This window comes from Seriola lalandi, unplaced genomic scaffold (genome assembly GCF_002814215.2).
Source record: "Seriola lalandi dorsalis isolate HSWRI2012SDOR001 ecotype SW California unplaced genomic scaffold, Sedor1 jcf7180002054929, whole genome shotgun sequence".
NCBI lineage: Eukaryota > Metazoa > Chordata > Actinopteri > Carangiformes > Carangidae > Seriola > Seriola lalandi.
The window spans coordinates 1010933-1028191 of NW_019525481.1; the positions used below are offsets into that span (position 1 = coordinate 1010933).

The window sequence follows — 17259 nt, forward strand, 5'->3', positions numbered from 1 at the left end:
GTAAACTCGACTTATATCAAAGTAGCCAAAGCATCAGTATCAATATCATCATTTTCTGGAGTCCAAGTGCTGAGCTAAACCAGGCAGCAGTTACATGACTGGGAAAACAAATTAGTAGTATACAAACATAACTTCTTGGAGACAGAGTTGAGTGTAAGCGGTTGGCAGATATTTCAGACGCGATGATTCACTCGCCGTCCAGCTGCTGCTTTGAATTAATCTTTCTCTAAAATCCTCTTCCTTCCCCTCGACTCTCTGTTTGTGTTTACAGTGACACGCTGCCCTGTGGAGAGAGGCCACTGTGATGTTTCTCTTATAAAGCTACTGTAACCTCAGCTAACCGCTGAATAATCACCGCGCTAAAGGTGTTAAGCAAATACACCGTGATGAAATTGGTGAGAATCGGCGCAAGGGCTGAGAATCCCATCCACGTGCACACAGCAAAGATAAACAGTGAAAACAAATGGCCACAGACACAGTGACCGTGATGTGCACTCTGTGTTAAAACATAAGCTCCGGGCAAACCAATATCTGCTGAGTAAATCACACACATAAGCCGTCCAGCCGTTCATTATCTATCCCAAACCAAGGACCTCCATCGCTGTGGGATGACGGTGTTACAGTGTTGAGTGTCGCGCGCACACACACACCCACATAATGATCGCTGCACTGTGGGCGTTCCTCCAGAGCATCTTAAAATAATCATTGATAGAATAACAGACGAAGGAGCAGTGACAACAATAACAATCTTTTTTTTTTAAAATCATAATCATTTCCAGAAAGGGAAACAGGGGTGGTGACATCACAACAACCTACAAGCACTGCAACAGTCACCCACAGAATCACTTCCTGTTCAGCGAGGAGCCATCGTCAGGCAGTGATGAAGTTTGGTCGTGGTAAACATTTAAAAACTAAACAAATCTTTCTTTATTTCTAAACCTTCAGACACAGACTTCACTTCAGTCTCTGCTGAAGCCTCTTCTGCCTCATCTCTGTCTAACGTCGCCGTCGTTATGACAACGACAGGTTCAAACATGTGGAACACGCTGGAGGAGTTGGCCGTGATTCAAAATGGTTTTTCAAAATAAAATAAAATAAATTCCTCTGATTAAAAGCTCTGCTTCATAGAAATGTAGTGGAATCGAAAGTAAGAGTAAAAGTCAGAAAAATAATACTCAAGTAAAGTACAAATACTTGAAAAATATACTGAAGTGCAGTACTCAAGTAAATAAATACAAAGGCAAAGCAAGAGACGCCATTTGCCAACATTTCACTTTAATTCATGAATCATGAGGAGGTTTCAGTGACAAGATAAAGACAAATCACGGAGCACACGTGAAGATACTGTCGCCTCATCCACTGTCCACCTGTCGAAATTCCTACCCTTTATTCAAAATAACACCTGGGCTCATAAGCAGCATCATTTCCCGCCTCTCTCAATGTAAAACAGACACACACAGATAATGTTGTTGTTTGTGGCGATCTGCGCTCATCGTTCTCACCTCCAACCTCCTCCCTCTCACTGTAACTCTCATCCCTGCGTCCCTTCAATGCGCATGAATTGTCATCGCAGCGGTACACAGTAACTCCTATGCACAATTACAGATCAACCCATTTGCATGGATTGAGATGAAGTGTGTGTGTGTGGTTGTGAGTGAGTGAGTGAGGGGGGGGAGGGGGATCTCAGTTGTTGCAGACCATGAAACTGACTCATCTTCATGTAAGCTTGCTGCGTACACACATGCACGCACCCGCACACACGGCGAGATACACCCCAGGCCCTTTTAGAGCGAGCATTAGTCATTCCACATAAAAGCATCTAGTCACTCCAAAGCAGGAGAGCAGAGAGAACGAGTGGGAGACGAGGTCTGTGGAGGTCTGGTCATGGCAGCCATTTTCCTGCACGTACAAAACGCCGCTCGGTTCCGGCAACAGAAGCCAAGAAAGTCGGGTTCAAGTTTTACATAACGCTGATCGATACAGGAGGAGACACCCTCCGATCCGGGATTTGTGTTTTCCATGTCCGCGCCGACCGACGCTGACCACGGGGTGAAACCTGAGGTCGTCTGACTGTAATTGATGTTGACTCACATGTGGCACTTACATAACCGCATATAACCTATCAGCATTTAACATTAACGGGTGTCTTCCTGTCTCGAACTTCAGATAAGAGGCGTGTAGTCGTGGCGATGAATTATGTTCCGCTTTGATCTGAATTTTTAAACCTAAGTTGTATCTTCCTCAACAGCACCGCGAGTGTAAGTGATGTACCATGTCTGTGTAATGTCTGTTAGATAATGGCGATACATTACTTACTGACAGCGTTATCAAACTGTGTAAGATGTAATCACTGAAACATTTTGTCAAGCTGCTGATATCTGGCAGACCGAGAAGAAAAAAAAAAAAAAAACACAAGACGACCGAACAGGATGGGAGCAGACGAGGGATTGTTGGACTGTGCAGCGTAATATTGTGGGTGATGAAGAATCAATGTAGTGTTCAGCGCACTGAGATTTCCATCTAACTGCAGACTCAAAGGTTTTGTGGGAAAAGTGAGTAACACAGCTGACGTACAGCCGAGTGCATGTACCTCTGGAAAGTTCCTCAGTGGACCGTTTGTCCGTCGGCTGGTTCGATCGGTGTGAAAGGTGCTGGGAAATAGTTTGAGTTGATGTGCGCTCAACTGCTGCACAAACTTCAAGCTGCTTTAATGGATTTTTAGTCATTAGGGGGCTGAAGGAGCCCGAAACACGTTGACAGATAAACCGGCCCGTGTTATTAGGTCGGTGTAGCTGATGTGTTGTCGAGCAGGAGACGAGAAGCAGCGTGATCGTCCCTTCAGTCGTGTCTCTCCACAGAAATATCTGCGTCTTTAACGTTGACTTTCTCCACCGTCTGTGAGCTGTTTGTTGTAGGACACGTCTTTGGACTTTACTTGGATTTTATTTAATTTTTATTGACGACTTTTACTTTTATTGACAACTTTTTAATTTTTGATTTTATTGGTTTTCACCATAGACTGTGAATAAAGATGGACGTCACCTCTGGGACGTCACCCGCAGGTTTCTGAAGCTCAGAGTGAGCTGCTCCACCGTCGCCATCTTGGCAGTGCCTGACTCCGCCCCCTAACTCCCAGCTAATCCAAAAATGGACAAAGAGGAGGGGCGTGTGTGGAGCCGAGACTAGTTTGTGGCCACGCCCTCAATCCTCCATAACTTTAGTCCTTAATAAAATGTAAACAGGTGAGTTATATAAACAGGTGAGTTATATAAACAGGTGAGTTTTATAAACAGGTGTCATGAAGGAGGAAATTAGCTCTAGAGACCAAAACAGTTTTTGTACCAGGCTGTAAACATGTTTATTTCTGCTGTAAAGTTGGACATTTTAACATGGGAGTCTTTGGGGACTGACTCACTGTTGGAGCCAGACTCTAGTGGTTGTTAGAGGAACTGCAGCTGTTGGTTCTTCAGCGTTGGATTCATTTATGACGCTTGATTTTTACTGATATCTCTCTTGCTGGTGACACGTCCTTTGGTCTTCTAATACTAAGACACTTTAATTGTGTTTCTGATTTGCGTGTTTTAATTGTTGCCTTATATGACCTGCATCATTTCATTTTTGCTGCCTTGTGTAATGTGGGTTTATAAAAGTGCTCTATAAATAAAGGTTATTATGATTATTATTATTATTATTATAAATGGGGTTGATGAAAGCAGTGGAACCATGTAGTGAAATCGCAGCCTATCCAACCAAAACAAGGAGCAGAAAGCTGCACAGACATAGTCATACTTCCCTGCAGCTTTAGTAAATACACATCATTTGAACCGATACAAACAGCATTCATTAATGGGCCTTCCATTTTACTCAATCATATTCCTTATCATTAAATTAGATTTAAAAAGGTCCACTAGACTCAGTTTTTAAAAAAAAATAATGTTCACAGGAATGAAAATCTGTTGTATGATGTTATTTAGCTGGAGTTAAGGCTGCATGAGATGTGCTGTAGCCTAATATAGCAGGTCTACATGAATAATGTACATAATTTGACTGATCATTAGTCAGAGCCTCTGTAAAGCTTTCTCCTGGTATTTGGTCGGCGTATTTCAGCAGATTTTACTTTTTTTTTGATTGAGAAAAGCTGTAAAGTCTTCGTTGAGCTTGTGCACAGCGACCGTCCTCTCTCTTCTGTTTTAAAATGGCACAGAGGGACTGAAATTCAAACGTGCCTTGCAATAAAAAAAATAATTAGTAACTGCACAAGTGTCACGTCACATTCAGACTAATGTTGTACAGTGTTGGGGGCGAGGACGGCACATTAATGTCACCATCTCCACGTCATCAGGTTTGGTCTGTCCTACACGAGCCCTCGGTGTACAGACAGGAGAGTTTGTCTGTTGTCTGATGCGATCACGAGTCGCTCGAGGAAAAAACTGTTTTATCAGCACGTGGTCGGCTTTTAATTGCAGTTGAGCCGATGAGAAATTATAAAAACAAAGAGTGAAATCAAACGAATCAATAATAATTACGTCAAGGAAAACACACTGTGCTGACTGTTGAGGTTTGAGAAAAACAAAAGAATGATTAAATTATTATTTTTATTATATGTTTATGTATCCAAAGGCCGAAAGAAGAAAGTCTTCGTCATAAAACATTAAGTTTGATATATTACAAACTAGTTGAATCATTGATTTGACCAGCTGATACGACTCTAATGGAATCCTTTTATAAACATCATTTAAGTTTGTGTAACTCAGCTGTTTATCTTCCATGTTGTGCATGTCAGTGATTACAGCCGACTATGATTGATACGTGTGCATCAAACGAACCTGATGAGTTGCTCATTTATAGTCACATTTATTATAATTTATGTCTGAGGCTTGTTTGTTCTCTCATATCTGATCAGACAGAGGTATGCGGTTCAGATTTCACCATTTTAAACATCTTAATTGTATTTAAACATCTGATAAACTTTTTATTTAAAGCTGCCCTCTAATAGTCGACCAAACGTTCAGTCGTTCAGTCAAAAATCATTCACAGCTGGTTTTTAGATAGAAACGTAAACAAGCATCTTGGGTTCACCTAACTGGGTATTTTTAGCAATAAAATAATACAGTATATTTTATTGCAATAACACAATTAAGATGAAGATGACATGCAAACATTCACCTGTCATTCATCCACCTCAAGCTCACCTCAGCTAACGTTAGCCACTTAGCATGGCGCTAACTGTGACGTTCTTCTTGCCGGTTGTTGTGACACATTCAGGATCGTTACTGCTTTTTCCCGATGTCGTTAACAACCCTGGAGTGAAAACCATTTTCTGAAATATATATATTTAACTGATTAAATGAATTAATATCATAAACGACTAGTCAACGAACGGCTTGAACTAACAACTACCAGTGGGCAAGGAAAATCTCTGGTCGGGTGCAGCCCTACTTTTTCTTTTTACATACTCTTAACACCTCACAGTGACAAAGTGTTATCCACAAACATGATCTGCTTTTCTCCGAGCTGTGAATGTCCTGCAGTGACCAACGTCACAGTCAAGGAAGCTCATCCTAATCCTCTTTTTTTAAACCTTTTTTTATTCTTTTTATCCAAGACTGGGTTAAATGATAAAATTCATGTTAATTTGTGGCAGCTGATTCACTGATAGTATTCCTGCTCTCCATCCAGATTGCATTTTACAATAGATAACTCATGCATGTCTATCGACTTTACCCTCCAGTGATTTTGCAGACACGTACTGATGTGTGTGTGTGTGTGTGTGTGTGTGTGTGAGTGTGTGTGTGTGTATCTTGATTCCCGCAGCTGATGATCAGCATCTGCGGCCCCTCAAAAGTTTACAGGACCAGCAGGAAGCTCGTCCGTCGCTCACCAGCTCGTCTTCCCGGGGAGCGGGAGAGAGAAAACTTTTTTATGGTTGAGCAGCTGCTCCATTTAATCAAATCTCAAGCTTGTTCATAAAAAGCTGCAGCGCTGTGGGATTTTAGGAAGCACACTGAAAAATGATGGGTGGGGAAAAAAAAAAAAAAACCCTCGACGTGATATGACAAATCTTTGAAATGCTTACCTTTCCCAATGCCATAACAAATCTGTAATCCTCTGTTGCCCCAGATTGTCTGTGTGTGACAGCAAACTTAATCAACGTTTTGACCACACACACCTCTGCGAGATAAACCCACAGAACAGGATACCTTATCATATTCTGGATATTAATTTGTAATCGATGTTATATTTCCCGTCGTTTTGGAATCTATGAAACCAAATCAGCATTTTTTTTCCTTTAAGACATTTAACATGAACTGTTTTCTGTTTTTGTTTTGTTTTGTTTTTTTAGCATAAACAAAGAGAAACCCAACACGGAGACACGCGTGTAATTAGCAATACAATCTACACGTCTAGAATGGAGTAACATAATAAAGCCGGGGCAGCAGACAGATTGATGCAGCCAATTAGAAAGAAGGAGGGAAACAGTGGCGGGTGCAAAGACTCAGGTTGCTCTCCGTCAATAGGGGGACATTATGTAACTGCTACATGGAAACCACGAGCTGGTTTAAGCTTACACCAGAGCTGTAATCCCAAGTGTGCTTTATTAAACACTGTGTTTACATGGAAAACTGGAGGTGACAAACGGTCTTTGTCAAGTACAAGATGGCCCCGGGCAATTAACGATGTTGAGGTGGATCACTTAATTGGTCAACGAAAGGGCAAGTTGTCTGATTATCTGTCTATAACCATAAAGGTGCCTTTTTCTTTTTCTTTTTTTTTAAACAATCCAACCTTGATCTCAGACGCTGGTAAACATTAGCACGTTCGTTATATTATTTGAGCTAATTAAGGTAATATTAGCTCCATGAGTCTGTGACGTTTTAATGAGTCGTTTTAAAGTGAGAATCTTTTTAAAAGAGGTTTTACACAGTTGATTATTACAGACAGATCCCAGGAAAAGACTCTGTATCCTCTCCAGGAGATGATCCACACAGAAGACTGATGAAATAAATAAATAAACCGCATTGTTCTCGTGTTGCTATGTAGAGCCAGTTAATCCTGGCGTTATAAATATGATGAGGAAAATGTCTTAAACCGGCTTCAGGGTGAAAACGAACCAAAGTGTTACGTCATTTCAGGTAACGTTCCCCGAGTGTAGAGTTCCTAATGTTTGCTAAACGCCACGCGCTAATGATGTAATGCAGTTAGTTGATGATGTAATGCAGTTAGTTGATGATGTAATGCAGTTAGTTAATGATGTGCTCTTTAGCCTTGGAAGTAATGGGTAGTTTTGTGTTGCTTTTTGAAGTTCTGATGAAAGAAATCCCAAAAGCAAACAACAGAAAAGAGTTATTTTATTATATTCTACAATATTCTACTGTTATAAATGTGTTGAATTTTCAATAAGGTTAAGTGGCTATTGTGTTAATAAGTTACGCCAGTTTAAAGATTAATTATATATGTGCAAAATATAAGAATTAAAAATTATAAAATTATGAAGTTTGCCAAAATGTACTTCATCTTTTCACTTTAGTTTTTGTTGTAATTGACTTTTTAGGTTATTAACTATTTATTTATTTTCAAAATGATGTCATGGCAGCCATTTCACACTGCAGTAAGACAAACAAATATAAGTTCATCTTGAATATATTATAGAAACTTCTGCTGTTAACAAAAGACAAAGTATTTTGGTGTGAAAACTTTTAATAGTTAAGTTTTCTAAGCTGTTATTGGCCGATCTTTGTTTAGGGGCGGGGTTTAGTGACAGGACCTGGTGATGTTATTTCTCACCTGGTTGACAGCCTGTTATCTTGACCTCACTCCTCTGTGTGTCTCTCAGCTCAGCAATAACCCGGGTCAACTCCACTCATCTCGAGTCAGAGCTGATGGATCCGCCCCGTCCTCTTTGAACCGCCGTTAATGATTTTTACAAGAAGGTAGCTCGGGTCGGCTCATTTTTTAAAAACGGGACAACAATTATCATAAATACTCGCAGGATGACAACAGCCAGGATCGTCTGCTGTGTGTGTTGGCAGCGCGGCGAGCTGACAGGCCTTTATCAGGCCTGATTAATGCATTGGCAGGACATTCCAGCCTCATGAAATTCCACTCTGTTTTTTCTTTTTTTTTTGTGGTTGTTTTCTTTTCGTGTTGCCTCGGTTACTTCCACGGAAAAGATTTCTATCATCCAGGCATGACGGCTCATCTATGAATTCATTATTTACAGTAATTACTTAAAACAATCCCTTTCAAGATTCTTTTTCTCACACAAGCAGCTGTTATTATCATTATTATTGTTATATTATTATTATTATTATGTTGTTGTTCCAGTCTGTGTAGTTATGCTTGATTAATGATTTTCCCACATAATCGTTACAGTTGGATCACCGGAGAAACTGTTTAACATTTAACCATGTATTTGTTTTTACACACGATACAAAGGTTAAACTTTCTATATGAATGATTGGAGCTACACTCGGGACTGAGTCTGAGCACCTACACATTGATTTACACCTTTAATAACACTAGTAAACATTGAGCGAATACACACGACAGGAGTTACAGCCATCGTGCAATCCCTTAGAAAAAACATGGAAAACAGCAGAATTAGTGAAGAGCTGTTAAATTTCCTGTGAATTGATTAAACAATTCAAGTAATTATTCAGCAGCTCTCCCTGATAGCAGCAGTAGTGGGTCTGTTAGGACACTTAGTGGTGGTCGGTGTCACATTAGAGGTTCCCTGCAGAGATGTCTGACCACTGTGGAGCAATGTTTTCATGCTTGGGTCCTTGTTTTGCTTCTCTCCGCCACACACACACACACACAGACACACACACACACCCACACACACACACACAGACACACACACATGCCGGTGACTTAATACTCAGTCGTGCCAACGGTTTCACACTATTCCAGCGCTCGGCACGTGGTGGTCGTGGTGATGTGGCAAGAATAGTAGCAGCAAAAGGAAGAGGGCTGCAAGCCGGCGAACGTGGACGTAAACAACTCACAGTTCAAAACAAGATCAGTAAACACAACTAGTGCAGTCATTACGTGCCCTGCTGTACACCTGTGGCTTCAGGTACAAAGGAGGGCATAGCTCCACCCACCTCCAGCTGGAGCAGAGATCTAATCCGCCACCTGTTGGTGTGCAGACGCTTAAAGATTTACGTTTACATTCAAGGTCTAATGTGAAAAAGCTGAGTCTTCCCACAATGCACCATTATTACCATTAACAACCTGCTACTAAATCCCACCATCAATGCCCACCTTAATACTCTTCATCACTTCCGACACCATATTCATAACCAGTGTCGGTCGCTGCTGCATGTGTTATGGTCTAGCAGTAAATACGCTGTGCTCTCCAGTTGCTTTCAAGATGTTTTCAGCCTTTAATGTGCTAAAAAAAGAGAGACTGTCTTAAAAGTTGGGCAGGAGGATCAACAGTGAAATAAACCGGTTTATCTAACAGTTGAATCATTATGTTTCCTGTTTTATTAACTACACCAATCTTAAACTAACACAAAAATATCTAATATATCTAATTAAATAAGCTTGTCTTCCTTCAAGAAGGTTGTAATGTTCAGTTTTCTTTTGTAGAAGTTGATGCTGATTCAAACTTAACTGTAATTCTTCAGGTTGTAGTTTGTGCTGCTCTTTGATTTTATTGTGTTACACTGAAAATAATAGAAACAACTCTCCTAATAACACAACGCACTACGACAAGGCCACAAACTGCAGACGTCGAAATGAAAACAAAGTTAGTTAAAGTGAGTCTGAACTAAAACTGAACATATAATCTTCATGGAGGAAGGATTTATTGCAGGTTTTTGTAATAGCCTGCATTAGTTTTAAGGCGTACAGCAGTTGATGTTATGTCATAGTCGTTAAAGTTTATTGTAAGGTCATCCTTAACTCCTCTGTTTGTGCTTCATGCAGGTCAGTCTTTATGTTAGCTTTATGTTGCCCAGTGCATGCTGGGAATAGGGCTCCAGCCCCCCCCCCCCCCCCCCCCCCACCCGTGACCCTGAACAGTTAGGAGTGGATGTGAAAAGATGGATGGGTGTCTCAGGCTGCAGCTCGCAGTCATTTTCTGAGCAGCTAAATGGGCCATTTGTCAGCGGGGTCAGCTGTGACTTTGACCTACGGTCGTCAGCACAGTTCTGCTGCTGTTATGCAGAGCAGGTTGTTTCAATCTGGAAGAGTCAACTGAGACATCAAGTGTACAGTGTGCACTGTGAGGAGCCTAAGTCAATAACACATGAGTAAGAAGCAGATAGCCACAGTCTGGTGTTGTCTGATCGTTCTGTACAGGTACATACACCTCTGTAAGACTCAACACGATGTAGTGAAATATGCTCTTTTCTAAATTAATTCAACTTTTATTAATATGTTGGTATTTTAGGGAATGTGTTTCCATGATACATTCCTCAAAACGTATGTTTGAACATTGTCAAACAAGCGTAAATTACAAACTAATGAGAGGCCCTTAATCAAAGCTCTGGCTGAGTCCGACGCAGTTAAAGGGATAGTTCGGGTTATTTGACGTGGGGCTCTGTGAGCTAGTCATGAAGAGTCGATGTGTCACCTGCAGTAGATTGTGTTTTAGACAAACGCCCACAGAAACAATCCGATATCTGTTCAAATGTACGTTTCATGTAGAATATTTCCAGCGGTTTATCTTCCCATCAAAACAAAGTGAAGCTCAGCTCTCTCTGATTCACTCAGCTGACCTGCGGCTGCGGCGTAATACAGTGGAGTAGGTGCGCTTGTGCGTAGGAATACAGTAGTTCAGCAGTTGAGAGAAATGTAGTGCCAAAGGAAAGTGACAAAGAGATAAAAGCTGGAAATATTCTACATGAAGCTTCATTTAAACAGATATCGGATTGTGTCTAAAACATGTTGTTCCTGGTGGCCCCGCCCACAGCAACACGTGTTCCTGGACGCCTCTTACCTGGCAGCGCACTGATCTGAATCTGCTGCAGGTAACACACTGACTACACACACACACACATATTCTCTTAATGCATTTTGTCCAGACTCCTAGAAACCAGCTGTAAATCTAACCTGAAATACAACACGAACTGATTATATTTTGGTGGCCAAAGGTCAAAGGTCACGGTGACCTCAGAAAAAACAGCTTTTAGCCATTGCTCAAGACTTCACAGCAATTATGACCAAATTTCACACAAATGTTTAGTATTTTCTGTGACTCTGGATAAACGGGGATCTAAGCTGGGACTAGTCTGAGTGGCGGAGGGATACGACCGCGAGGAGGTCATTCTAGTTTTCTACGTGACTCTGTGTTAATTACTCTGTAACAGCATTAAGATAAATGCAGGAGCCACCTTCAGGTGCTTACATTTTCACTTTTTAATTGTGCTTTAGAGTTGCATTATATCACCAACCAAATTTGTAATTAATTAAAGTACAACAAAGTAATTGCCACTGGGCATTTGCCCACGTTTGGTAATCCGGCTTTGGCTCTAATAAAAATAAAACCACTAGAGTTCATTCTACAAGAAAATCTGAATCACTGCAGTTTACTATTGTTTTACACTGAGCACTGGAATGGATCGTTGTGACAAACATTTATCAACGAGCATTAATCCATAAGATCTGAATATTGAAATATCATGTGAAACTGTTTATTTTTTCTGACCAGAAGAAGAAGAAGAAGAAGAAGAAGTCGTCCTGTATCACTGGACTGGAACGGAGCAGAGCAACAAACACAGCGGAGAAGCTAAAACCTGCAGGTCAGTGACTCAAACTATTCACTGATGGATCAAACAGGTGAGTAACTTTCTGCTCATTTCTACTTCCTGTTGTTACACAACCAGGTCAGACACCATCTACCGCACGCACTCACTTTCTTTCCACGTCTCCTCTACGTCCTTTGACAAGCATGGGATACCTTTTGAGGAATAACCATAAATAACTCTCACTTTGTCACGTGGCCCGGCCATATGGTCTAAATCTGCACTACAAAGACTCCGGCGTGCACGTGACAACAGGTCGCCGTGAACGGTGAGAAGTATTCAGCTGTGTTCTGTGGCTCAGGATGATACGGGCTGTTTTCACAGTCGGCTCAGCAGCTACAGGCCTAAGAATATGCCTGACCCACACACTTTGCTTAAAAAAATGTTTTGGATTCCGCCTCTTGCCATAAGCCATATTATGTAAGTGCTAAAGTGTGAGGTATCAAGAGGAGATGGCGCCGTGCCAGGACAGCGCCGTGTGTGTGTGTGGGGGGGTTGTGGGTGCAGGTGTTGAAAGTATCTTGTATGAATAGTTCCTCTGAGGATACAAACACACAGAGCAATAAATTATTATATGCTGATGCAGTGATTATGTGCTGGGGGAAGTGAGCATGGATTTACTGTATTAATGCAAATGTCTGTAGATTGTGACAAAAGTTGGAAACTTTTAAATGGAGCTGTGATGCTGTTACTAATGCTCAAAACTCCACAACAATTTGAATGTTTCCTCAACTTTTTCCAAAAGTTTTTAAGCCCAAAAACTCTCATGACAGCAGCTTTATATAGAGATGTTTAACACACATCTAACAAATGTTCTTATTTCTTACTGTATTGTTTATTTATTTAGAATATAAACCTGTTGTATCTTAGACCCCATCTGCACATCTGGACACCTTGACCTTAAATACCCATCCAGAGATAAAAATACTCTGCTTTTAATAATAATTTGCATTTAGTTTGGGTTTTCGCTCAAAAAAAGTTCAGTTTATCTGTTTGAATTTCTTTAAATTACAACTAATCCTCCCTCATTGAGTCTATAAATATGCAATATGCAACTTCAGGCCTCAAGAAGCCTCCTGCTGTACTTTACTGTAAAGTATTCTCACTGTTTGTGCACCTGAGGATTCAAACTTGTGTAAGTCGTACACCGCAGCTCAGGTGTCTTTATGTTGTGATGCCTACACGTCTTTAACTGAGGTTTAAGGTGAGCAGAGAGAAACTGTCTCCAGCACAGTGAAGCTCAAACATCCAGTTCAAGTAACACAAAAGCAAGAACTAAAGTTTTGCCATATCTGGAGAAACAACATGTAAAGATTAATGCAACTGTGAATGATAAAAAGTAATGATTTAGTCCATGTGCCTGTCACAATGTCCTCATGCTACACTGGCTTTGGAAGGTGAGACAGCAGAGACGAAAACAAGGCAGCTCTGGACTAAAATCACTTCTCTCTTGCTGTAAATACACCGTCCAACAAAACAGGCAAAGCACATTTCCAGAGTTGAATAAAATAGCTGCTGTTCTCAAGCTGCTTTTGTAAACTCTCCACACAGTCTATTAATGAGCCGCAGAATCCAGAAACCTTTGTCATAAACTCTCAGCAGGCTGACTTGATGTCACGGCAGATGACATCATCACAGCCATTGTGAATGAGAGGGCGTTTTTTAATGTCGATGGATATGCAGCATAACCATCACCTGACCACATGTATTTAATGCGCTCTTACGCACGCGTAATCGTGCGTCATTGTTTGGTCAAGGGGAACAACTGAGGGATGAGGATGAAGGTTATAGGTGAAGTATTATAAAGACACAGAACAGTGCGTGCTGCATGTGTTAACCATCTTTCAGATATTCTTTTGTTTTCATCATCACCGTCACACGCGAGCTGCAGGCCACGTACCTTGGAAGACATCCACACCCCGGAGATCCTCTGAGCTCGGAGATAATCATAGTCCTCTTGAGAAAAAAAAAATTTTGTGCACGAAGTCCAGCGGACAGGAGAGGAAGTTGCTCGCACACTCCCCCTCCGAGGAGTTTCCACAACAGAGTCATTTTTGCTATAGCTTTCCATCTGCGTCCGTGTAAAGGGATATTGTCATTTTTGAGGTGGTTTTAAATGAAACTGGGGAAACTGTTTGTCGCCAAGGCTCCGAGCCCTGTCCTGTTACAAAAACCTGGCGGGGCAAGTCTTTCCTCCAGCCATTTTTTTATTTTTATTTTTTTTAAATCTGGTGATTCATGTGCTTAGCTCTCATGGTGGGTCTACGACACAAGGCCTGTTGTGGAAAAGCATACTCGTGTAGATGTCATAAAACTAATTCTAGCCCTGGTTTATTTGATGCTAAATGCTTTAATGAGCGTTTTGTTAATATTAAGTGTTGGAACAATAACAAAACTCTTTCTCTTTTTTTTTCCTGTATTGGACTCCAATTGTCAGTGGCAGCGAATGAGAGGGGTTATAAATATCCTTACTTTGCTCTCTGGGTGAAAGTTGCTCAAACATTCTTCAGCTAAGTGGTCAGAGGATTACTAAATTATTGCCACTTGCATGGCCTACAGTTTTTGTCTCTGAAATAAAAATCTGCCCAAACCCAGCGCAAATTCTACATTAGTGCAAACAAATTTTTTTTTTTTAACTTTATTGCATAACAGCAAAAAAAATAACAAAAACCGATCATCTCCTATCTGTTCTGTTATTGACAGATGAAACTCATAAAGTGCGAATGCATAGGCTGTCTTCTCTTCAATTTGGATTTGATGTCAGATTCGGAAGCCCGCGCAGGTCGATGAACTCATTAATAAACCCATAATTGTTCCTAAAGAAGAGGATTTGGGATAAACTACTCTGAGATGGAGAGAATGAACATTTGCCAATTGGTGACTTGTGTGTGTGTGTGTGTGTTTCTGTGTGTCTCTCTGTGTGTGTGAGTGTGTGTTGGGAGGGGGGGGGCTCTGAGACGTGCGTAAAACGTGTGTCATGGGGACCACCTGCTGTTGGGCGTACAGTGTCTTAATAGGGAATATTCTTCTTCAAACAGAAAGAAAAAAGGGAAACTCTACTTGTAATCACACGTCAGTCTGAATGGATTTTGAGTTAGTACTGTTTTTTCTGCTTATGTCTGTGCCGTTTCCTTTACTGGGGCTTTTGTCCAGACCGCAGAGCGACTCAGTGACCCCCTCCTCCATCTCCATATACTCCGCTTTGTCACCCAGCGAGGACCCAGAGGGCGAGCCTTTGAATTTCCTTAGAAAGTCCGGGAAGTAAGGGCAGCCCGGGGGCATGCTCTCCACCACCGGCGGCTGGTCCTCGTTGTCGGTCTCCCTGTGGTAGAAGTAGTTGAAGTTGGACACTATGACCGGCACCGGGAGCGCGATGGTTAACACGCCGGCGATCGCGCACAGGGAGCCCACGATCTTCCCGCCGACAGTGATGGGCTTCATGTCGCCGTAGCCCACCGTGGTCATGGTCACCACGGCCCACCAGAACGCGTCGGGGATGCTCGTGAACTGAGAGGTGGGCTCGTCCGCCTCGGCGAAGTACACCGCGCTGGAGAACAGGATGACACCGATGACCAGGAAGAAGATGAGGAGGGCCAGCTCCCTCATGCTGGCGCGCAGGGTATGACCCAGGATCTGCAGCCCCTTGGAGTGTCTGGACAGCTTGAAGATGCGGAACACCCGGACCAGGCGGATTATTCTCAGGATGGCGAAGCTCATCGCCTGCTGGCCGTTGCCTTGGTGCTGCGCCAGGTCCGTGCCGAGAGTTATGAAATAAGGCAAAATGGAAACAATGTCTATTGAGTTCATAATGTTTTTAAAGAAAGCGGGTTTGCTGGGACTCGCGAAGAAGCGGACTATAATCTCAAAGGAGAACCAGATGATGCAAACCGTCTCCACGATGAAAAACGGGTCGTTGAAAGGAGTAAATCCGTGGTCAGGTTGAGAGGAGTTGTGTCGTGGCTGTAGATACTCTTTTTCATCCCTGAACTCCGGCAGCGTCTCCAGGCAGAAAATGACAATAGAAATGACAATAACCAGGACGGACACCACTGCTATCCCCCTGGCCGGGCTCGAGCTCTCCGGATACTCGAACAGGAGCCAGATTTGGCGCTTGAACTCGTCCTCCGGCAGAGGCTTTTCCTCCTCTTTCACAAAACCCTCATCCTCCCGAAACTTCAGTATCGCCTCCTCCCCGAGTTCATAAAACTTCACCTCCTCGGAGAAGATGTCAAAGGGGACGTTGACTGGTCTTTTCAACCGCCCCCCTGACTGGTAGTAGTAAAGAATGGCGTCAAAACTCGGTCGGTTCCGGTCGAAGAAGTATTCGTTCCTCAGCGGGTCGAAGTACCTGATTCGCTTGTCGGGGTCCCCCAGGAGAGTGTCCGGGAACTGAGTGAGAGTCTTGAGCTGAGTTTCAAACTTCAGCCCCGACACGTTGATGACGACTCTCTCGCAGCAGCCGCACTCGCTGTAAACGTTCTCGTATCCGGACTGAGGGCGCCGGTCAGTGATCGACACCGTCTCCTCTTCATCATCCATGTTACACAGAAAGCTCGACCTCTTGCTTCCCCGCTCCCCCTCCTCCTCCTCCTCCTCTTCCTCGGCTCCCTCGGCCTCTTCCTCCTCTATCATGATGTCCTCCTCGGATCCGAGCAGCGCCAGCTCCGAGTGGCGCAGATCCCCGCCGAGAGTCGTCCGGCTGCGTCTCCACCGTCCGACGCCGCGCTGCTTTTTCCGCTCTCTGAGAACTCTCTGCTGCTGCTCGGGCTCCTGCTGGTGCTGTGGCGGCTGCGAGGAGGTGGAGGAGGAGGAGGAGGAGGAGGGGCGCGAGGCGGTACCGCCGCTGCTGATGTTGGCGTTCGTGGAGGAGGCGGCGCGAGACTGATGCTGGCGGTTGTTAAGGAGATGAGCGCTCGAGGAGGAGGAGGAGGAGGTGGAGGTGGAGGTGGAGGTGGAGGTGGACCCCCCTACGCCACCGCCGCCGCCGCCGCCTCCTCCTCCCTCCACACCGGATCCACCTTCGGCAGCGGCCGCTGCAGCCGCCGCTCTAGACTGTGCAGCCTGGCGCTCCCTCTCGCGCTCCCTCTCCCGTGCGCGAGCTTGGGCATATCCGTAAGGCAGGTGACTATTGCACCCGCCGTCCGCGCCCACCATGGCAAACTCCATCTTAAGTCAATGAGCGGTTCGGTCCGTGAGGGCTACGGCGGCCGCCTCAGGGCGACGTGGACGCGGGCCAGAGAATAAAAGTTGCAGCTCGGAGCGCGCAGAGGAAATGAGACATGAACCGCTTCGACCAATCAGTTGTGAATATGAGAATGTCAGAAAAACAAACGAACCTCAATTAGGTCCATGTTGCGTGCAGTCCATGTGGCTACTTACATGATAGGAGATATTGATCAGCCTATCCTCCCGTGTCGGCTCAGGCCTCTTATGACATCATTACCATAACCCAAAGATGTGAGGGCCGGCGGCATCGCCTGTTACGCAGACGCTCTGTGTCAAA

The 17259-nt window shown here is 43.4% G+C and overlaps 1 protein-coding gene across 2 annotated transcripts in view; it reads right to left on the minus strand.

The window, feature by feature from the left end:
- kcna4 (potassium voltage-gated channel, shaker-related subfamily, member 4) overlaps positions 1-16922 on the minus strand; it is a 49574-nt gene extending 32652 nt beyond the window's left edge. For both annotated transcript variants that reach the window (XM_087170124.1, XM_023393103.2), the window contains exon 1: positions 13657-16922. In XM_087170124.1, coding sequence (XP_087026250.1) covers positions 14823-16922 — 2100 coding nt within the window. In that variant the 3' untranslated portion in view covers positions 13657-14822. The remainder of the gene's footprint in view (positions 1-13656) is intronic.
- Positions 16923-17259: the final 337 nt, after the last annotated feature.